General features: G+C 48.8%; 8 protein-coding genes across 8 annotated transcripts; 1 reads left to right on the plus strand and 7 right to left on the minus strand.

Moving 5' to 3' along the window:
* Positions 1–979: 979 nt before the first annotated feature.
* On the minus strand, positions 980–2,139 carry BJ212DRAFT_1332542 (uncharacterized protein; the record flags this gene model as incomplete). Its single annotated transcript, XM_041334809.1, has 5 exons — positions 980–1,308; positions 1,360–1,569; positions 1,619–1,838; positions 1,893–1,994; positions 2,059–2,139. Coding segments are annotated over 5 exons (678 nt in total), but the record flags the coding sequence as incomplete, so codon positions are not given.
* A 1,138-nt stretch (positions 2,140–3,277) lies between these two features.
* On the minus strand, positions 3,278–3,728 carry BJ212DRAFT_1477494 (uncharacterized protein; the record flags this gene model as incomplete). Its single annotated transcript, XM_041339555.1, has 4 exons — positions 3,278–3,298; positions 3,348–3,389; positions 3,442–3,542; positions 3,596–3,728. The coding sequence occupies 4 exons, from the start codon at positions 3,726–3,728 to the stop codon at positions 3,278–3,280; spliced, it is 297 nt and encodes a 98-aa protein (XP_041196365.1).
* Positions 3,729–4,580: 852 nt separating this feature from the next.
* BJ212DRAFT_1296989 (fungal-specific transcription factor domain-containing protein) lies at positions 4,581–5,825 on the minus strand (the record flags this gene model as incomplete). The annotated part of the gene is made up of 1 exon (XM_041332523.1): positions 4,581–5,825. One exon carries the CDS (start codon positions 5,823–5,825, stop codon positions 4,581–4,583), a length of 1,245 nt encoding a protein of 414 aa, XP_041196366.1.
* A 150-nt stretch (positions 5,826–5,975) lies between these two features.
* On the minus strand, positions 5,976–7,010 carry BJ212DRAFT_911398 (uncharacterized protein). Its single transcript, XM_041344326.1, has 4 exons — positions 6,553–7,010; positions 6,493–6,503; positions 6,388–6,428; positions 5,976–6,261 (listed from the first exon to the last, which is right to left on the minus strand). The coding sequence occupies exons 1-4, from the start codon at positions 6,779–6,781 to the stop codon at positions 6,087–6,089; spliced, it is 456 nt and encodes a 151-aa protein (XP_041196367.1). The 5' UTR covers positions 6,782–7,010; the 3' UTR covers positions 5,976–6,086.
* A 736-nt stretch (positions 7,011–7,746) lies between these two features.
* BJ212DRAFT_1445178 (fungal-specific transcription factor domain-containing protein) lies at positions 7,747–9,863 on the minus strand (the record flags this gene model as incomplete). The annotated part of the gene is made up of 5 exons (XM_041338064.1): positions 7,747–9,007; positions 9,097–9,220; positions 9,272–9,515; positions 9,571–9,672; positions 9,753–9,863. 5 exons carry the CDS (start codon positions 9,861–9,863, stop codon positions 7,747–7,749), a joined length of 1,842 nt encoding a protein of 613 aa, XP_041196368.1.
* A 1,047-nt stretch (positions 9,864–10,910) lies between these two features.
* Positions 10,911–12,577, minus strand: BJ212DRAFT_1264419 (uncharacterized protein; the record flags this gene model as incomplete). The annotated part of the gene is made up of 4 exons (XM_041330415.1): positions 10,911–11,363; positions 11,434–12,036; positions 12,092–12,396; positions 12,478–12,577. The coding sequence occupies 4 exons, from the start codon at positions 12,575–12,577 to the stop codon at positions 10,911–10,913; spliced, it is 1,461 nt and encodes a 486-aa protein (XP_041196369.1).
* A 443-nt stretch (positions 12,578–13,020) lies between these two features.
* On the plus strand, positions 13,021–13,508 carry BJ212DRAFT_1296991 (acyl CoA binding protein-domain-containing protein; the record flags this gene model as incomplete). Its single annotated transcript, XM_041332524.1, has 3 exons — positions 13,021–13,111; positions 13,248–13,314; positions 13,361–13,508. 3 exons carry the CDS (start codon positions 13,021–13,023, stop codon positions 13,506–13,508), a joined length of 306 nt encoding a protein of 101 aa, XP_041196370.1.
* A 2,692-nt stretch (positions 13,509–16,200) lies between these two features.
* BJ212DRAFT_1332608 (uncharacterized protein) lies at positions 16,201–19,598 on the minus strand. Its single transcript, XM_041334810.1, has 3 exons — positions 19,327–19,598; positions 18,345–19,276; positions 16,201–18,297 (listed from the first exon to the last, which is right to left on the minus strand). Exons 1-3 carry the CDS (start codon positions 19,404–19,406, stop codon positions 16,379–16,381), a joined length of 2,931 nt encoding a protein of 976 aa, XP_041196371.1. The 5' UTR covers positions 19,407–19,598; the 3' UTR covers positions 16,201–16,378.
* Positions 19,599–19,795: the final 197 nt, after the last annotated feature.

Here is a 19,795-nt window from a genome sequence, read left to right on the forward strand (position 1 = left end):
GTGGCCCGTGGAGGTGATCAGGGTCATTGGTAGACTTCAAAACGGTTTCGATTTCTTGTCCGCATCCAACGAGTTCAGGAACGTTGAGTCTACCAGCACGCCTGCATTCATCCCTCCAGCATGCGAGATCAGCAAATTCAGCGAGGGCGAGGATGATGCGGTTTTCGCATCCCATGACGCCCATCATAGAAAGCTCCGTATGCCATCATTAAACCATAAAGCGAAAACTACATGAACGTCTTGATGATAAGCCGCATATTGTCACTGCATGATCTCCGAACCCAGTCTGGCGCAACATGATTCCGCTGAAAAACATTGATTGAAAATTCGCAATCGCTGTCGAGGGATGCTTGTCATTGCTCTTGTCCCCCAGAGAAGAAGAAATAAAAAAATCATGCAAAAGCGTCTCCTTCCGTCACCGGCATCACTGGTACCTTCTGGATGCGTGTGTACACAAAGTTATGATCTGCTGGCGCAGTAAAACCAATTGCACCTTGGGTGCTTTTGCGATGAAAATCCACAAGTCGACATGCAGCCTCCCGGACTGACACACTGGAATGTATGAGTTTCCAGATGAATTTATCTTAATGGACCCGTCGGTATGCGAGTACTAGGCCCTAGATACGGAGAACATGTTACATGCATTTTCTTGCAAGGTGTTGTTGTAGTTAACAGGAGGGGCCAAGAGATATCGAGAAAGTATGATGATGTTATGATCGTCTTCGTCCGGAACTTGAAGTATAGGTGCGCTGCAGAGAAATCGCTGATCTGAGTGAAGTCGAGGCTGGTTCGATTGAGTCCCTGCCAAAAGGAGAGAACTTAAGTGATAACAATATGGGGTCTTACTCCAAGCTAGTCATATAAGTGGTGGAAGGATACGCAGGCTGCAGTATAATCTGGGATAACTGTCCCCAATGTAAGGATATGATATCTACGCGCCGACTAATACTTCAGAATGAAACACAAGCGTTCCTAGTGCGTCAGCAATCGATGCGAAAAGGTCTACTCTTCGCATCCGACGCATTCGGATACATTCTTCTACGTTATCCTTTTTCCTTTGTACTTGGAGTTCGCATTTCTCCAATCATTTCTCCTGCCTAGAATACACAAATCACTTGCTACGATACTTAAGGAGCGCTGTAATAATCCGTACGTCGTCAAATCAAGAGTATTCCTCCCAAAGTCCCACCCCCAACAATTTTCATCTCGATTTATCATTCCCCTTCGAACTTGCTTTTCGCACTCAGTTCTTTTTGCGTAGTCTTACACCAACGTCCAGTGGTGAATCAAGATCCATCACCGGAAGTCCTACGGCAATATGAGAAAGCAAGTAAGGGCATTCCACGATACGAGTCTTACGGGCATTAGTGTCCCCTCGAAGATAATCATTACGGGCCATACCCGGATGTTGCTCATCGCTGGAGATCGACAGCGTCGGGCTCTGCGGACCCGGGCTCAGGGAAGCATAGTCCGCCGAAAGTGTTAGAATTGAACATTCCTGATCAATAACCCTGGCATAATTGTCCTGAACGTTTAATGGTGAATCGATGTCCTGCATCACCAAAAGTCCTACGACGATATGAGAAAGCAAACAAGGGTATTCCACGATATGACTTACGAGCATCAGTATCCCCCTGAATATAATCATCATGCTCGTCGTCGATCGACAATGTCGGGGTCTGCGGACTCGTGCTCGGGGAAGCATAGTCCGCTGAAAGTGATAGAATAGAAGGTTCCTGATCATTGCAGCGAGAGCTCATACCAGAATGCCCCTTAATCATTCCTTGTGAGGCAAGAAAATCTTTAATTTTTTGTCGTTGGTCGACCTTGCCGCTTGCCTTGCGGGATAGAATAAGTCAAATGACAAGGAAATGATAAAAATAATAACATACACGCAACCATTCTGGACGCTTTTCGCCAAAACCAAGACATTGCAGACGAAGACGAAGACATGTTTGGCAGTTGCCGTCTGCGTTGAGCTGCTTGTCACATTTCTAGGAAGGGGCGAATAAGCAATGAAGCGGCGATTGAAGATCAAAGCAGTGACATGCAACCTACCTTCCGGCGGATTCTGCACGTGTAACAACCCGACGAGGCGCGCACAGCGTCTTTATCACGGGCTATACCGGTGTCGCTCGTCACTGGAGATCGACAACATCGGACTGTGGGGTCTCGTGCTCGGAGTGCAAAGCCCTATCAACAAATTGAACTGCTTCCTTGGCACCAGGCCTATCAGTCAAAGACATAGATGGAATAACGGACAGGCAGCAACGTGGAAGAGAGTATGATTGATGATGCGGTAAGAGAGAGATAAGATTATACAACTATACGGGCGACGAGATGTATATGTATATAGTGAAACGGTATCCAAACACCGGACAATAGTGAGATCTTGAGGTGTCCAATAGGCGCGTCGATCACATGATAAGCACGGACTTACAATAGACCAGCAACAGGTCATAAAACTCCAGTGCCGGTCAGTGACACAAGCTTCGTCTGGGCGGGGGTGTATGTTCCCCTCGATATTCACTTGGTACGCGATCTGGAAGTCACGGGTCAAGTGACACCAATGCACATATCTCTTCAAAACTGCAAGACATCTTAGTGAGCTGCACTAGCAAGAGGGAACAACTCACTTGAAGCATGATGCTACCAAAAGAGTGCATGTCGCTTTGAGTGGTGGCCACAGAAGCTGATTCTTCCCCGGAAAGAAGTTCAGGATTTTCCCATCTCACTGCTCCGGGATGACAAGCCACCTTCGCGAGGTATGTCACGCCAGTCAACTTATTAAAAGTTCCGGAAAGGCCAAAATCTGCAAGATATGCCTTTCTATCGCCGATGAGGACGTTGATCTTGCAACTGGTCATTAGTATATGAGGGATAGAATAAACAATGGATCTTACAGTGCTAGTGAGGTTTCCATGAACGACGGGTTCAAGTCCATATGTCCGTCTTCTGGCGGGCTAAACGCATGAACTGACGTAAAAAAAAAAAATATACATTTTCCTTTGGTCATGTACATTTCACCCACGATAGTTGAGGCAAGTAGCAATATCATGAAACTTGTGCACCAGACACGACTGTGTAAACTGGGAACATATTTTAGGTGCTCACCAAAAGCAGACAATCATGCAGCCTAAGCATCTTGTAGTTCTGGTCGAGAAACGACGTCAGAGTGCCGTTGATCCCACGGAGCAGCCAAAGCCACTGAGGAACCAAAGTCCGACGTTGTACCCATGAACTTCGAAATATGAGAGCACCGCAACCTCCTCCAAATCTAAAGCTCTCTCTGAAACATCTAAGAATGCTTAATGAGAATCTGACCGTTTCCTCAGAGAGAACATTACCTCGGCGCTTAAGAACTGTAGTCGAATCGCTTTGACAGCGACCTGGTGACAAATGTTGAATCAGTAAGCGTGGAACTGTAACATCCACACAAACCTCTGCATCGCCCTCTGGCCCGTGGTATATATACTCGTAGATGTTTCCATATGTGCCGCTGGAAATCGATGGGTCTGCAGAGGCTGCATCGGGTGATAAGACTAGTTAAGTCTTGGATGAGGGTTGAAGTGATCAGCTGAGTGGAGGGAGCGACATTGGGAGTGGATGGTTGAAGAGTACCAATAAAACTTCGCTGATGCACCAAAGTTGGTCGTACTGGAAGAACAAACTGTGTCTGGAGGGAAAGCACGACTAGAGTCTGGTTGCGTGTTCATCTCCTGCTGCATGGCTAAATGAATCAAATGGTGGGAGCTCTAAGGAGAGGCGACTCTCGATATTTCCCGACACCGTCCTGCAAAAGAATAAATGACATGCCGTCTGTCATTTCATACGTGGAAATTACTTCCCTTATTTGTTACCGGGTGCGCTATCATCCAAATTTGAAACTTTGAAACGAAGTGTGAAAGTAGGTGAGCGTTCTCCCCGTCATACTCACGACCATAATCATTTATTTATCTACCGTATATGTCCCATGGTACTCCATGTTTTTTTCACAAAACACCCTTCTGTTGTCTGTCATCTGCACGATGCAAATCACCCAAATCCGACTTTCGTGTGCCAATTGTTGTCCGCGCTACAAAGTACTAGACCTCAGGCTGCTTCTTGTCGCGGTGAGCGTGTCGGCTGGCTGAGGAACGAGGCCGAGCCGATATGCTCTCCATGTACCTGCTGTGATTGGCGGTCCCGTAAGATGCTGAATGATTGATAGTGAACACAATGTCATATCCGTTCTGTTTTTACTACCTGTAGTACTAGTCAAGACTGTATGTAGATATATAACTCATGATGCCACATGTGTCGCAGACTGGCGCAGCCGAGCACCATTACGATAATAACAACTTCAACCTTTTCTATGAAACGGTGTCCCGAGCCGTGCATACATAGCTATTATAATATTAGAGATAGATCGGCGGATTATCTATGAAGCATGTGGATGACATCCTGTAGGGTATAAGAATAAAAAGGCTCCGGGAAAAAATCGCCGCGCTGCATGCAGTACACTAGGAGGTGCCGAACACCTTTAGCAAATAATGAAGAAAGCTAGGGTACAAAAAGATCATGTGTCGTAAGATGGCATTTTAAACAAGAAGCATGTCTCGCATGACTACACGCCAGTCCACAGGCATCCCCCCTTCTCGGCTCGTCCAAACTCGCCTCATGAGATCACAGGCCAGAGCACAGTTCCCCGCTGTCTCCATCTGCTGCTCCTGCAGGAGTTGCAGGAAGTAATCGCGGAATTGGGGGACATCCGTTAGGCAGCCGCAGACGCATATGTTGAATATCATACTGTGCACGACATGGCTCGCTGTGCTGACGTCTTCAGCGCGCCTGAGACACTTGATTGTTTCTGCGACATTGTCCATGATCTCTGGACATTGTGGGTGGTCTCCGGATATAACGGAATGGAGATAGACAACGGTAGACGCGCGGAATACGTCAGAGGTGAGGCGCCGTAGGCGAGGTCCTCCTGTGTCAGCAGGGCGGGGGTTATCGTTATTGGTGGTCTTCAGCATGGTTTCGATACGTTGCCCGCGTCTGACAAGCTCAGGAACGCTGAGGCTACCAGTGCGCCCCAGATCTTCCTTCCAGCATGCGAGATCAGCAACTTCAGCGAGGGCGATAACGTTGCGGGTTTCACATCCCATGACGCTCATCATTGAAAGCTCCGGCCTGCCGTCCACGAGGGCAGTGCCAGACAGATCATTGAGCAGCCGGAGTACTTCAAACATGGGACGACGGATCAAAGTTACTGAGGCGAGGACGTCAAGCCACATGGACGTCTTGATTATAAACTGCATGCTGTCTGTGCAGGATGACAATGCACTGGCTGGAGAAGGGGGGTTCCGCTCGAGGAAGTCGAGGGAAAATCGGCAAGCACTGTCGAGGAATGCTCGCCATTGCCCTTGACCGCCGGAGATGAGGCAGTAGGAGATCATGCAAAGACTTGCAAAAGCGTCTCCTTCCGTAACTGGTTCTATAGCCCTTTGGATGCGTCTGTACACATCATGGCTTTCTGGGGCACTGTAACCAATCGAACCACCTTGGGTACTCCTGCGGTGCAAATCCGCAAGTAAATATACAGCCTCTTGGGCTGCATCACTGGAATGTATGAGATTCCAGACGATGGCGTGAACGGACCCGTCGGCATGAGAGAACTGAATAGGAAGAACATGTTTCATATAATATTGCAATAACAAGTTTTGATAGCCGCTCAGGTCAATCCAATTCTGATGGATGGGGTTAACGGAGGTGGGCAAGCGATATCCTGAGGGTATGATGGTGTAGTTGTCGTCGCCATCGTCAGGCCAGTGTGCATTGTACATTGGAGATAATTCGCTGGTGTGGGGTCGGGGCAGCGACATAGTGTGGTCGATTGAAGCCCTGCCAAGAGGAGGACTGGGGTGCTATATATACCTGGTAATGATGCGGGTTTACATGATAACCGACGTGCAATTTCTGAACCCTGGCCGTCCCTAAGACCAGGCTGCACTCAGTCTAATGCTGCAAACCGGCTCAGGTTCGGCTTAGGCTCGAGTCGGCTCACGGCCCGAAGCCTGGATTTTAATCGAAGAGTCGAAGAATCACTAAGCTGTGAACTGAATGCTTTGAGGCCGGTGTAAGTCAAGAAAAGGCTGTAGCCCTTTGGTCAATTGCAGGGGAAGGACGAGTAGGCTATCGTCTAGTTGCAGCCCGGAGAAAACGAGGCTGCGGTAAGCCCCGACATAATTGGATTTGCCATAAATTGAGCTGTGTTGCAGTCTGAATTGAGACAATAAACAAACGTCAGTTTAACCTAAACTCGAACGTGCATATCAGATGATCCTGGTGCCAGACGTCAAAGTGACTCACGCGACACTGTTCAGTCATGTACTATCTGTGACTAACCCACCTGGAATGAACGACTGTATTCCTTCAATACAATCTGACTAAGACCGAGAACCACCCTGCAATTGAATGATAGCATTCAATATGGCCAATGCGAGAACGCACTGTCACGTTCGCTAATTAACATTTAACCTTTGAACAGCTGACCTTGACACGAGAACTTACATGAGGGAATGTGCTTCATCTTGGAAGAAGTGAACTTTGTAGGAATTCGGGGCACCTGAGCCGCATTATGGCCACCCCAAACCTTGCAATTTTCTACATTTGTCAAGGAAGCTTGAGTTTGATATGGTATGCTATACGCAAACAATAACAGCAACACTCCCAGGACAATCCTATTTGCGTCACCACCGTGGAAGGCAATCACAACACAACAAATCTCCGACAGTTGCATGATGCACCCTGCCAATTCGTGACTAGTCCGTGCAAGTCGGTCGTGGATACTAGTCACCGTGGCCGAGCCAATTTATGGATGTTTCCGCACAATTGTCAGGGTCCTGGATACTGCTATCAGGGCGGGCAGCAGCGCTAGCGCCGCGGGGTTGCTGCGACGTTTTGGAGTGTCACTTGCAAGTACCCGTTATGTAATAACGGAGCCTAGCTGGGCTTGTCAAAGCAGTCCTAGGTCCTAGATTGATTAATATTCAAGGCACCACCTGTGAATGATTTTTTTTCTTACAAAGTCGTAAATGACCCGTGGAAGGCTGTAATGGCAACACTCGAAGGCTTGAGAGTTCGCGATGATGAAATCCCGCCAGTGTTCTTTGATTAGGTTGTTCCAACTTTGATCTGAATGCCGCAGCTAGGAGGTCTCGGATGTTATAATTCTAAATAGGACTTACTATGTTCCGAATAGCTCGCAGAAGACTGTCATGCGACCAACTGGAGAACGTTATGACCGGTTGACCGAATTTCAGAGAGGGGTCCAATTTGAAACTACATGCACATATATGCAGATGAGGAAAGTATTACACGATGATAAGCAAATTAATTCGGCTCACCCGGGACTAGCGGCGGTGCTGAGATGAGATCAACATCACAGCATCATGCGGTGGCATCTTGGTGGGCATTAACAATAGATCATGATAGGAGACGTCCTTGTGATGGCGGTGCCTCTTGAGGCTATGGAGATATGTCTAGAAAAACAATACATAGCATTTGTATGTCGTGTGTAGTATGGCACAGATGCAAGTTCGTGAGCATGTAGTGTGATATACAGTTTGTGTGGTATGAAAATGAAGATCCTGGGGAAATAATTGGCCGCGCTGCACACCAGGGGGGCGCTGAATACTTTTAACAGATCATAAACAGAGCCAGGTAGCAATGAAGGGAAAAGGTTCATGTGTCGTAGGATAGGCCTTAGACAAGAAGCATCTGGGATTGTTGCATGACGACACGCCAGTCCACGGGCTCTCCTCGTTCTCGGCTGTTCCACACTTCTCTCATAAGTTGAGCGACCCGAGTACAGTTCCCCACCGTCTCCGTCTGCTGCTCATGCAGGCGCCGCAGGAAGTAACTGCGATATTGGGGGACATCCGTCAGGCAGCCACATATGCATATGCTGAACACGACGCTGCGTACAACATGACGTGCTGTGCTGATGTCTTCAGCACGCCTGAGACACTCGACTGTTTCCGCGATGTGGGACATGATCTCTGGACATTGGGGGTGATCCCCAGAGATGACGGAATGGAGATAGACGAGGGCAGACGCGCGGAATACGTCAGACGTGAGGCTCCGTCGGCGTGACTGTTCTGTGTCAAAGTTGTAGTGATCAGGGTCATTGGTAGATTTCAGGATGGTTTCGATATCGTGTCCGCGCCTGACGAGCTCAGGAACGCTGAGTCTACCTGCACGTCTGCACTCATCCTTCCAGCATGCGAGATCAGCAATTTCAGCGAGGGCGAGGACGATCCGGTTCTCGCATCCCATGACGCCCATCATGGAAAGCTCCGGTCTGCTATCATTAACGGTTGTGGTGGCCCGACCATAGAGCGAACGGAGCACTTCAAGGAACTTGGGACGACGGATCAGCGTCGCAGACGCGAGGACATCGAACCACATGGACGTCTTGATGATAAACTGCATACTGTCACTGCATGATTTAAGTGCCCAGTCTGGCGCAGCATGTTTCCGCTGGAGAACTTTAATTGAAAATTCGCAAGCGCTGTCGAGGAACGCCTGCCACTGCCCTTGTCCCCCAGAGAAGAGGAAATAGGAGACCATGCAAAGGCTTGCAAGAGCGTCTCCTTCCGTCACTGGCGCCCTTTGGATGCGTGTATACACGTCATGATCTGTGGGTGCGGTGAAACCAATTGCACCTTGGGTGCTCTTGCGGTGCAAATCCGCAAGTAAACATGCAGCCTCACGGGCTGAATCACTGGAATGTATGAGTTTCCATACGAGTTCACCGATGGACCCATCGGCATGAGCATACTGGATACGGATAACATGTTGCATATAGTGTTGTAATGATGAGTTTTGGTGCATGTTCAGGTTAACCCAGTTGTGATGCATGGTGTTGTTGTAGTTAACGGATTGGGGCAAGAGATATCCAGAGGGTATGGCGTTATAATCGTCTTCGACCAAGAAGGATGCATGGTACGTTGCAGAGAAGTCGCTGGTGTGAGGTCGAGGCAGGTTTGATTGCGGCCCTGCCAAAAGGAGGGCTTGAGTACTATGATACATACATACATTTAGTAGCGATACGGGGTCTTACATGATGGTTCTAAGCTAGTCGTATAAGTAGGGGAAGGATACGCAGGCAGCATAACCCCAGGATAATTTTCCCGAGCGTCCAATGGTGAATCAATGTCCTGCATCACCGGAAGTCCTACAACAGTATGAGAAAACAAGCAAGGTTATTTCATGATATGGGTCTTACGAGCATCAGTGTCCCCCCGAAGATAATCATTACGTGCTATACCCGGGTGTCGCTCGTCACTCGAGATCGACAACGTCGGGGTCTGCGGACTCGTACTCGGGGAAGCATAGTCCGCCGAAAGCGATAGAATAGAAGGTTCCTGGTCATTGGGACGGGGCCCAGCACCAGAATGCCCCTTAATCATTCCTTGTGCGGCAAGAAAATTTTTAATTTTTTCCCGTAGGTCGACGACCTTGTCGTTTGCCTTGAGGGATAGAATAAGTGAAATGATAAGGGAGTGATAAAAATAAATAACATACACGCAACCACTCTGGCCGCTTTGCGCCGAAACCGAGACATTGTAGACGAAGACGAACACAAGTTTGGCAGCTGCCGTCTGTGTTGGGCTGCTCGTCGCATTTCTGGGAAGGGGAGAATGAGCGTCTGATGACAAAGAAGCGGCGATCGAAGATCGAAGAAGTGACGTGCATGCAAGACTCACCTTCCGGCGGATTCTGCACGTGTAACAACCCGACTTGGCGCGTACAGCGCCTTTAGCTTTGGGCGCTCCGGACCGCCTAGACTGTGTGGGGGACTTTGGTACGGCGGGCATGATGATTAGGAAGATAGAGGTATAAGGGGAGAGTGTGGGGTAAGAAAGATACAGAGAGAGAAATGGTATACAATGAGACAGAAAGAGACAAGAGGAAGCGACACAGGACGCATTCTGGATGTAAGAGAGTATAAGTACATAACGTTCGACGAGAACGGGGAACGACAACACCTGTTTAACGAACAAAATGACCAAAAAAGGAAAATAGCAAATCTATCAAGATAAGTTGGACAGAAGGTACTTTCGGGGTCTCGCCTTACCAAACATCCACCCCCATACCATGAGAACTTGCCAAGGGGCGTCTTTTGCTTCCGCGCGTTAAACGGCACTCTTTACATCGCGGCCTTCCAATTCAGGCGCTAGCTGATCATCATTCTATGATCAGTTGTACAGCTTTGTGTACAACAATGTACCCTTGTGTACAGCATTAAACTGTCCCTTCTACAGGGCCCACTTGTACGATACTGGGTTTCATCCTAACAAAATATCACTGCCACAGAATGCGTCAGCAGCCAAAGGTAGCAGTGTAAGCCAAAAAACATGCGCAGACCTGCCTCATGCCTCACTACAACCGCTACGGTCGGGGTGGTATCCACCACAGAGTCAAGCCCCGGTTCTTACTTTGAATACCGTCGGGAGACCCCATGGACCAACAATAACGCTCAAAATGGATCTGCTTGTCAAATCCTCCGCGCTTGTCGCTTTGGCCCTGCCAATGATTATCAAACTAGTATTGTATATGAAATCACAATCGAAACTGCCGAACAATCAAACAAACACAAGTGTCACGAAGAGATTTCCTTTTCATCCGACCACTGTAGCGCAAGCGAATAGAGGTTGTCTACATGAACTGCAGAACACCAGACTGAGGCATAGATATCGCTAGAAGAGGAATAGAACTGATGCCCGTGAGGCAATAAATGATGACAGTCGACTTCAAATACAGCCGGGGAAGCATGATTGGAATAATACTGACGTGAGAGTGTTACACTGAAGGATAACTGGGGTGACTTGGCAGAATGCCGTTATCTTCGTTTGTACTTTGCTCTAGTCCTCCGAAATGGGCGCTGTGGAAATGCCACTCGGTCCGCTTATACTCAAGTTCCTGACCTTGTGTCTCAACCCGCTACTCGATGCCGATCCTCCCCCAGAGCCCTGATTGGCATCTGCACCAGAAGCCGCCGGCTTCGAGGCGCTACCGACGTTTCCACTTGAGTCTCCTGGCACAACGCCAGCGCCTGATCGTCGAGCTATAAGAGCACGAATGGCACTAAGCCATTTGATTTCTTCTTCCTCGCTTGGAGCACATAAAAGCAGCGCCCTTTTCGTCGTGACTATTTTAAACGTGAAGTGGCCATGCGAGTCGTCCGGTGATGTTGACGACGCTAATGGCGAGGTCGAAGGAGGAGGTATAGGTGCGCTGTGCTTGTGACTCCGCATATCGAACTCCAGGGCATCGAGAATCTCCGAAAATGAAAACTGCCGATGGGGTTTTGTGTCCTGATAGCCATATTCAATTGGTTCCGTGTTAGCAAGGATCCGACGTGGCAAGTACAAGAATACCCATTACCATGTGACTTCCCGAGTAGACTAATTTTTCGCCATTCAACACAAACCACCGTTTGCGCCAATTATGTCGCTTCGAGCCGCATTTCATCAAGTAACCAGATAGGACTATCTTTGCAGCTTCTTTTGGTATCGTTTGCATTCGCGTGGGTGAGGAAGAAATTGCAGGGCAATTCTGGGACGAGGTCGAGTAAGTCCGTTGGGCGCTTGGCGATGCATCTTCTGAGTCCGAGGAGGTTATATTTTGAGCGTGAGATGCTTGCGGAGGCGAGTGCGAGACCATAATGCGACAAGGTACTGATTGAGCCCCAGGGATCGGTATAGGGGATGTGATTAATGACGTTTGAGTTGAAATGGTCATGAGAGCCTCCCTGGCGTCCTGTATTGCTTGAACCCACCGCTGAACCTCTACTGGACTTTCAGCCTGGAGATAGAACGTTCTGACAGTAGAGACAACACCAAATGTATTGTTATGTTTCTTGAGCGTGACTGGGGTGCAAGAATGTACGTCGGAGAGATCCAGAAGGCGTAACAATTGGTATTCCGCATTGGTCTTGTAATACGCGATATGTGCAGGTCGGAGCACAAACCATCGTTTCTTCCATGTCTGTGATAATTGCTATCCACACCGAATGCGAAGAAGCGGTCTCCGATGTACGAACCTTGCGTCGCTCGCCTTTCTTCCATAGATAGCCCGACTTGATCATCTTCTCATCGAAAGAACTGTGCGGTTTCTCGGCCTTGGTTGCGGTCCTCCAACCACCCTCCTCTTCCTCGTCTTCGTCTTCGTCGGACTCCTCACCACTTCCTGATTTTCCCTCTGCAATGGAGGATAATGGAGGCTGAGATGTACTGCCGGAGACCGCATTAGAACCATATGACTGAGATGTTGGGGAGACAAGATCGGGAGACAGAGCTGAGTCAGAGTCAGACTCGGTTCCAGAAACGTGTGAAGAAGGTTGTGACGCTGGAAGGGCCTGCAGGGTTCAGATCGATCCGGATTGTGACAAAATCAGGAGAATTAGGGTTGACTTGGTTGGATGCATACGAACCTTCTTAGGTCTGGCTGTTGAATGAACGGACAGTTTTCTTTGTACTTCTTGTAGTGACGGCGGTGGAGCTGACCGTGAAGTACTACTAGTCGTCATGGGTGGGAGTGAGATGCGTGTGCGTTTTCGTGACCAAGAGGTCACAACAATCCCTCGTGACATACGGTCACACCAACGACGTGGCCTCAGACTGCTAGCGCTCGCACTCAACTTTTGTAAAGGAAAAACGTTTAACAGGTGGAACAAGTGAGTACATGTTGCATAAGTGTGCAGTATTATATTATAGGCTAGACATGATTTTGGATGTTGAAGACTAGAGTGATTCACGTTCCATGAACTTATCTGCTACAACACCAAGTGCATTGGCCAATGATGTCTTGTTCAAAGCGACTCTGAAACAAATGCGATATTGCGCGCTTGTCAGCTGATAAGATCTCGAAGGAAAAAATGCAGCCGATTCCAGATCTGGCAATTGCTGCCAGAGAGCTGCGTTTTGTCTTCGCCTAGATCAGTTCCAGCATTTTCATCTCTCGCCTTCGACGATGTCCTCTCAATTCGAAAAAGCTGTTGCGTACGTCCAAGGTCTGGACAAGAATGGATCAGGCCCGGATGCTACCGTCAAATTGGAGGCGAGTCTATCATTACGTTGAAGATCGCAGACGAGCCATGCTGATTGATACGGGCATCCACAGTTTTATAAATTCTACAAGCAAGGTTCTTGTGTTACCTCTGTAGAAGAATACGAACTGACTTTCCTCGGCGATCAAAGCTACTGTAGGAGATGCGGATCCGGCCAAGGAACCCTCTATGTTCCAATTCGTCGAGCGTGCTAAATGGTGAGTGGAAACAATCCTGGATAAATTGACCTGACCTGTCTCGCAGGACTGCTTGGAACGGCATCAAGGGAATGTCGAAGAAGGATGCGGAGGAGAACTACGTGAAACAGCTTATCAAAGTTCGTGATACTTCCCGCCCGCTGATCTTGCGTCTGAACATGAAATCAGTACCTCAAGGAGAAGCACCCCAATGAGCCCATCCTCAAAGAGCTCGAGGATTAAAGTTTCTACTATGCAACACGTGGATAGTAGCATGCTCATGTTAACTAAGAAGTGATCGAGCTGCCACTTCACCCGAACATATAGGAGTATTCAGCCAGTAACCCAAAACGAGATTGTGATGCCCATCAGAAAGCGCTCAGAACGTGGTGCTAAGTCAGGTGCCTTGAGTCAGGTTACCACATACAATCTCCGATTGAACATCATGATGAAGGGGTGTTCGAGGACCTGTCAGATGACGCCGGCAACTGCGGGTGGTCTGCTGTGGTAAGTTTCGGCGCCCGTTTTTCATATACCTGCCACAGAAGTGTAAAGAACCTTTCAATTTATTCGAGACGATCGGACGGATATGACGAACACCCGGATACTTATCGCGTTTTATTCATTAACAGCGGCAGATGGCAAATAACGCTGTGCTTCTGGTGGCCTAGATGTGGAGCCAAGTTGTGCATTCCTCGTAGTGTGGTCCCGGTTGCCGGCAGTCCCATGTTGGCTGCGGAGATAAAAGACTTGCAATGCAGTGGATATTGAACAAGGTTCAAACAGCATCGAATTAATGAGCTTCGAATTCCTCGTAAGTAGTAGATGCGAAGCACTTTCATGACACACGGTGGGTAAGCCTAACACAACACTCAGGTGTATATACGCGATCATCGCTGTGCCCTGGCGATCAAAGCTTCCCAAATTTTCAAGTGCTGTAAAGTTGAACTCAGACCAAGGTCGGGAAAAATTCCACGAATATTTTTGAGCTCAGCGAGACGCGCTACACACGGCAGCTGTACCACACATTGCTCTTCATTCGACTAAGGGGAGCCGTAGTGCGTTCAGTTTTGGCAAGTACGGATTAGCCAGTTTTCACAACGTGCCCCTAATCTATTTATCAAGGATTTCAACTATGACGGAACTCAACTCGTGTCACTGGTTTTACACTAAACCGAGCAGCAGTCGAGACCAGTCACCTTCCGGCGAACAAATATAGTAGCAACTCCTAGTTCTAAATGCCAAGGGCGCTTCCTGACTACCCAGTTCAGCTCGCGGTGTGAGTCCTTGAATTCAGGCCTGTGTAGGGTCAACAGCATTGATGGCACGTGTTGGATAGACCGATCATCAAATTGACAATGCAAAAATGTGGGTTTGCCCGCCTAAAGCTGCTAGGCTGATTCAAAAATTCAAGACTTCATTCATGTAAGCGGTTGGTTAAACGGTCCAATTCATTCAAATACTTTTGTACTTGGCTAGTAGAGTCCAATCAAGGAATCCTGCCCTGGGAGATGTCTGAATAATGTCTCAAGAGCCGGAACTACCCTGTGAAGATACTCTCCGCAGGCCCGACGGCGGTGTGACCCTAGATCTAACTTCGCACTTTGGTCACCATGGCCCCACTTATACCCATACAATCATAACTCACAATCAAGCTCAAACCAACAAATCACATCACTGATATAGGTGTACATATACGTACATATGATCCAAATAAAATAACGGCAGATTGCTATTTGGGAAGGGAACGTAAGCAATAGGAATGCATTATGGAATGCGCTCCTTAACAATGCGGTCCCATAAGTGTCCATCGGTCTCTGGCTACCAATGTCCCCATCCGGCGCCGTTGAACCCTATGTAGGTGAGTAAGGTTGTGACTTGGCTTATCGAGTTCGTTCGGAACTTAAGCGCCCCTTTTAGGATGTGCAGAGAAAGGCATGCTTTCGTCTTATCTTTAGGAAATTCCCACTATAGGCACTAAAACTGAGACTAACCCTGAACCTTCTACCTCGGTCACCGGATTCTGTGAATGTCGGCAATGACAGCGAGACGAATAGTAATTCAAATCCTGCCTCGTGTAAGTGGACTTTCTATAACGGCCGTAGCACTTTGTCCTGTACTGACGGTCGGGACGTATGACAAACATAGGTGCACTAAGCTTGACAGGGACAGGGGTGCCCACATCCACCCATAGCAGGTTCGTTCTGCATACTGTCACTCTGTCAGGGCGATGCTTCGTGGTTGATGTGATCCGTGGCTGCCAGTGACAACAGCGATCATTGTAGCGGATGGGCACCGCCCCACTATAAGTCAATGACTGAGTTGACTGTCAAAATAGCGATGAGGACAGAGTTGTCGAACATGATTGGTTTTGCGTTGACATCGTTTAGCACAGGAACATGGGGCTCACTGTCTTACAAATGACAGACGTGGGCAGATCCCTCAATTAATTCTCTCATAGTCGTCAAGAAGCACCCGGATTCAGTAAATCATTCTAGAACGGTCCCTTCTGTGCTATACTTATTCTCATGACGGTGACCGCGTGCTAAGTGCAGGCAGGCTCATGGTTCCTTGTTCTTCGACTACCGAGCTTGGCTGTTCTAAGTACTCGCGTACTCGTCGCCATCGGCTTTTCAGTACATGGACCGATCACCAATTACGACAGCGTAACCAATCATCTGACATTCCCCTGTGGCTATCATCTTTGATCGTTGGATGCCCGAATGATCTACCTGCCAAGAATACACATGTACAATGCCGATAATTGAGATCATAGTCAAGCACGTTCCCCAAAGAATGTCCAGGGCGCAATGCATGAATCGAGGCCCACAGCAGGTTCCTTTTCTGGTCTGCATGGCATACATACTATTACAACTTCTCCCATCACCGTGCTAACTTCGGATTGCCTTCGGACCATAGATATATGCATTTGAAATGAAAAAAAAATAAACATTTGGTGACCGTGAGGAATAATCGTTGGTCGGATGGTATCTCGTGTTACAGCAACTAAAACAACGGCAGTAAAGACAGGAGGGTAAACAATACAATTCCTTCCAGAGATTAACAAAGGGGCAGAAGTCACAATTTAGGCACATTGCTTGTCAGGGTTGGCAACATACAATGATGCTCGCGGAGCTAGACCATACCGAATGGTTGGACGGGTACGGGAAGGCACTTCTTCTCGCTTGCGAGTATTCCGCGGAGGTGGAGAACGTTCTGCCACCAGATTGTTCGCCACCTGCCGTTCGATTTCCTGAACCCTAGATGTCACAGCATGACCTGTGGCCCTTATGAACCGAGAACTATGGGTGGTGGGTCCAGTCCTCGAAGGCTCTTTTGAGGAAGAAGAGGGACATGATGCCGGAGATATAGGTCGGGAAGAGGTAAGCTTGCTTTGATCGGATGATAAGCCACCCAACATTCCGTGTTCATTTGCACTAATCGAACCAATCGAAGCTGTTCGATGTGATGTGGATCCGTCCGAAGCAATTCGCTGTACGACATCATAGCTTCCACCCAGCCGCTCTGCGACCTCAGTGTTCGCTGTCCGGCCACTATAGACAGATGGAGAGATCAGGCGGATATGTTTGACTGGTTGCTCATATTTGGACTCAAGAGAGTCCGGGGAAGCATTCCATTCGTTGATCGACGTGAGTGGCGGAGCTGGGTTAGGGTCCCGTAAATCTAGTGGTTTCTGACAGGTAGAATTGCGTCGATCAAGTAGAGATGTCTTCATAAATCGCCCCCACCAGCTGTCTGATCGACGAATGGGGTTCGAAGAAGGTGAATACGAGTTGAGGATGGATGAATGGCGCTGTGAGGGTGCAATGGTTGGTGCAGAGGAGTGCAATGTAGAGGGCATCGTAGGACTATAAGGCGGCTGCGAGGGAAGACTTGGTTGGGAGGCATAAATGTTGCTGGAAGAATGGCCGTTGGAAGACGAATTATTTTGTGAGGAACCAGGGCATGATGCTAGGGTGTTGGTTGAGTCGGACGCGACCTCACGCACAGGACTGAGGGTGGGAATGGTCCTCAGTGGGCGAAGGGGTGGCGGGTCTCGGCCCAAAGCATCAACATCAATGCTGTCATACTCGCCATCAGGTTTGCGTACCCCATGGTCTGGCTGATACGAGTTGTACTCCCCATTATGTGGCACAGGATCTGAGAATGGATCTGTGTATGACCATGAGATACCATCTCGTCCATGGGGGTGTCCGCTGTTGGGCATCACGTTGTACGAGTTGTTTCCCTCATTCATCAGGTCCCCGCGATCACTCTCAATTTTCTCCCAATCATCCCAGCCTCGGCTGCTATTGCCTGTACTGGGCTCCCTGGAAATCATGCCGCGCACCATTGCGCCCATCGAGCGCATTGACCATGCACTAGTTCCGCCGCTGCCTTCACTGCGTAACATATCCGGAGGACTGCCCGACCCGAATTCTCGCGCGTCTTCGTCGGCGAACATGTCACGGCGCGGGCGAGGTGGCAGGGGGGAACAATGTTTTCTTAATCCAAAATGAGCGAGAGCTGCAGCTAGCGGGAGGGCGCGTGCACCTAGGAATCCGTGACTCCTTTGCTCGGAACCCATGGACAAAAAATCAGCAGGACCGCCATCGATACTGTCGTACTCGTGGTCACCACCAAGAATGGAAAACCTCCCGTTATTCAAAGACTGGCGTCCCCGCGAACGTTTAATATACCAGACAGCTACAAGTCCACCAGCAATGAGTCCAATGATGCCGAAGGTGGTACCTAGAGCGATAGCAGTAATGTTACTGTTACTAGAGCTGGAACCAGCACCAGCAGTACTTGTTGGATACACTGCTGAGGGTGCACCTGCACTTCCCCCACTTGACCCAGAGTGGCTAGTTTGAGAGGGTGCGGGGAGAGAGATGATGGCCGGGGTCGAACCCGCAGGTGGCGAACTATAAGAAGAGACCATGGACGAGCTAGAAGGGTCGTATATTTCCATGGTGGCAGACGCAGGTGCGGAGGTTCCGTAGCCTGAGTTCGATCAGACAGGAGCAAGGAGCCAACAGGGATGGACTCACCGAAGGCAAAGAGTACTTGACCGTTACACTGTACTGCCAGGTGGTCCTTGCGAGCGCCAAGTTGCTGAAGAGATTGTGCTTCTCGCCAGACCATTGGACTTTGGTTGGTATTTAATATCCATCCATCGCTATATGTTGTCTGTAATTCGCCATCGCCTCCCCCATGAATTAGGATTTCTCCAGTGACGAGAACAACAGCCGCAAAGTCGCGGCGTGGACTTGGTGTGGTGTAATTTGAGACGGATATCATGTCCCATGCGAGGGTTGCCTGTGTCGTGTCAAGGGACCAGACAACATTCAGGGGTACAAGCTCCCCACATGATGCACAATATCCACCCAAGATAAGGAGTCGTCCGTCAGGAAGAATGAGTGATGCGTGCCCATAAATGTCGGGTGGAGCATTACCACCAGACGGAAGCACCACGAACTCTTGTAACACAGGGTTGAAGAGGTAGTGATCAAAGAACGCATTTCCTGATCCATCGGCCTTCTCACCACCGACAATCCAGACCTTCCCGCCAGTTGAAGATGCTGAATGACGAATCCTCCTCATTGGTTCACCACCCCAGTTCTGAGGCTCGATGAAAAATGTCGGGTCCGCATGATCGTAAGCGGAAACAAGTGTAGCAGAATCGTTAAGGGAAGTGAGGACTGTTTGTGAATTCGGTCCTGGTTGACCTCCGAAAAGCAGGAATGAGGTTGTGTTGAATGCAGAGAGGGTGTGCCATCCTAAATTGGGATAAGAGCTCGTGGTGGTTGTATTTGAGAGCAGCTGCCACGGCGGGGAAGTGGCACTGAATGATGTGGAAAGGTCAAGTAGCAATAGTTCTGATGTGGGCGGTGCAGATGTGTACGAGTATTGATCGTACTGATCTGTCAGACCTCCGTGAACATATAGAAGATTTTCCAACAAAGCCACCGCCTGCGCCCATCTATCGCATCGTCCCTGATAAGTGCCCGTCAACAAACATAATTGACGTACCTAGGTAGCGGAGTATATTGACATAGGGCAAGTGGTATCGAGTAATACAGCACGGCCGCGGCGCGCCAACTACTAGCCATGACACATATAGAACCTATCCTGCCCAGTTTGCAAAGAATTGACAGAAATGTTCGAGAAAGGTATAAGTTAGTTGTAAGAGCGAGATACAAGTCGTTTTTCGTGAAATGTCGTCACGGAGGAGAGTGCACAAGCTGGTGGAGAGCCTGAGTGCAGAACATTCGGTCACTGTACAACCAGAACTGCAGTGGGCCTGGGCCCACGTGGAAAATTCAAATTCTTTCAAATTGCTTTCGAATATGCAGCTGCCCAAGCTTCAGCCAAGTGTATCTGACCCAGGCTGCAACAACCCACAGAAAGTTGGTGGCACAATCCGTCAAAATAATAAACACCACTTCGCAGTGGTTCGAAGTGTCTGTAGTACTGCAATCACTTATGACTATTTCCGAGT

This window comes from Suillus subaureus, assembly GCF_016647635.1.
Source record: "Suillus subaureus strain MN1 chromosome Unknown BJ212scaffold_6, whole genome shotgun sequence".
NCBI lineage: Eukaryota > Fungi > Basidiomycota > Agaricomycetes > Boletales > Suillaceae > Suillus > Suillus subaureus.

Coding starts and splice junctions, on each gene's coding strand:
- BJ212DRAFT_911398 (XM_041344326.1), bottom strand. CDS start 6,781: ATGCAACTGTCGGAGATTTGTTGTGTTGTGATTGCCTTCCACGGTGGT. Junction 6,262..6,387: donor CAGTCGTTCATTCCAGGTGG/GTTAGTCACAGA, acceptor GTCTCAATTCAG/ACTGCAACACAGCTCAATTT.
- BJ212DRAFT_1332608 (XM_041334810.1), bottom strand. CDS start 19,406: ATGGCTAGTAGTTGGCGCGCCGCGGCCGTGCTGTATTACTCGATACCA. Junction 19,277..19,326: donor CAATATACTCCGCTACCTAG/GTACGTCAATTA, acceptor ACGATGCGATAG/ATGGGCGCAGGCGGTGGCTT. Junction 18,298..18,344: donor TCAAGTACTCTTTGCCTTCG/GTGAGTCCATCC, acceptor GATCGAACTCAG/GCTACGGAACCTCCGCACCT.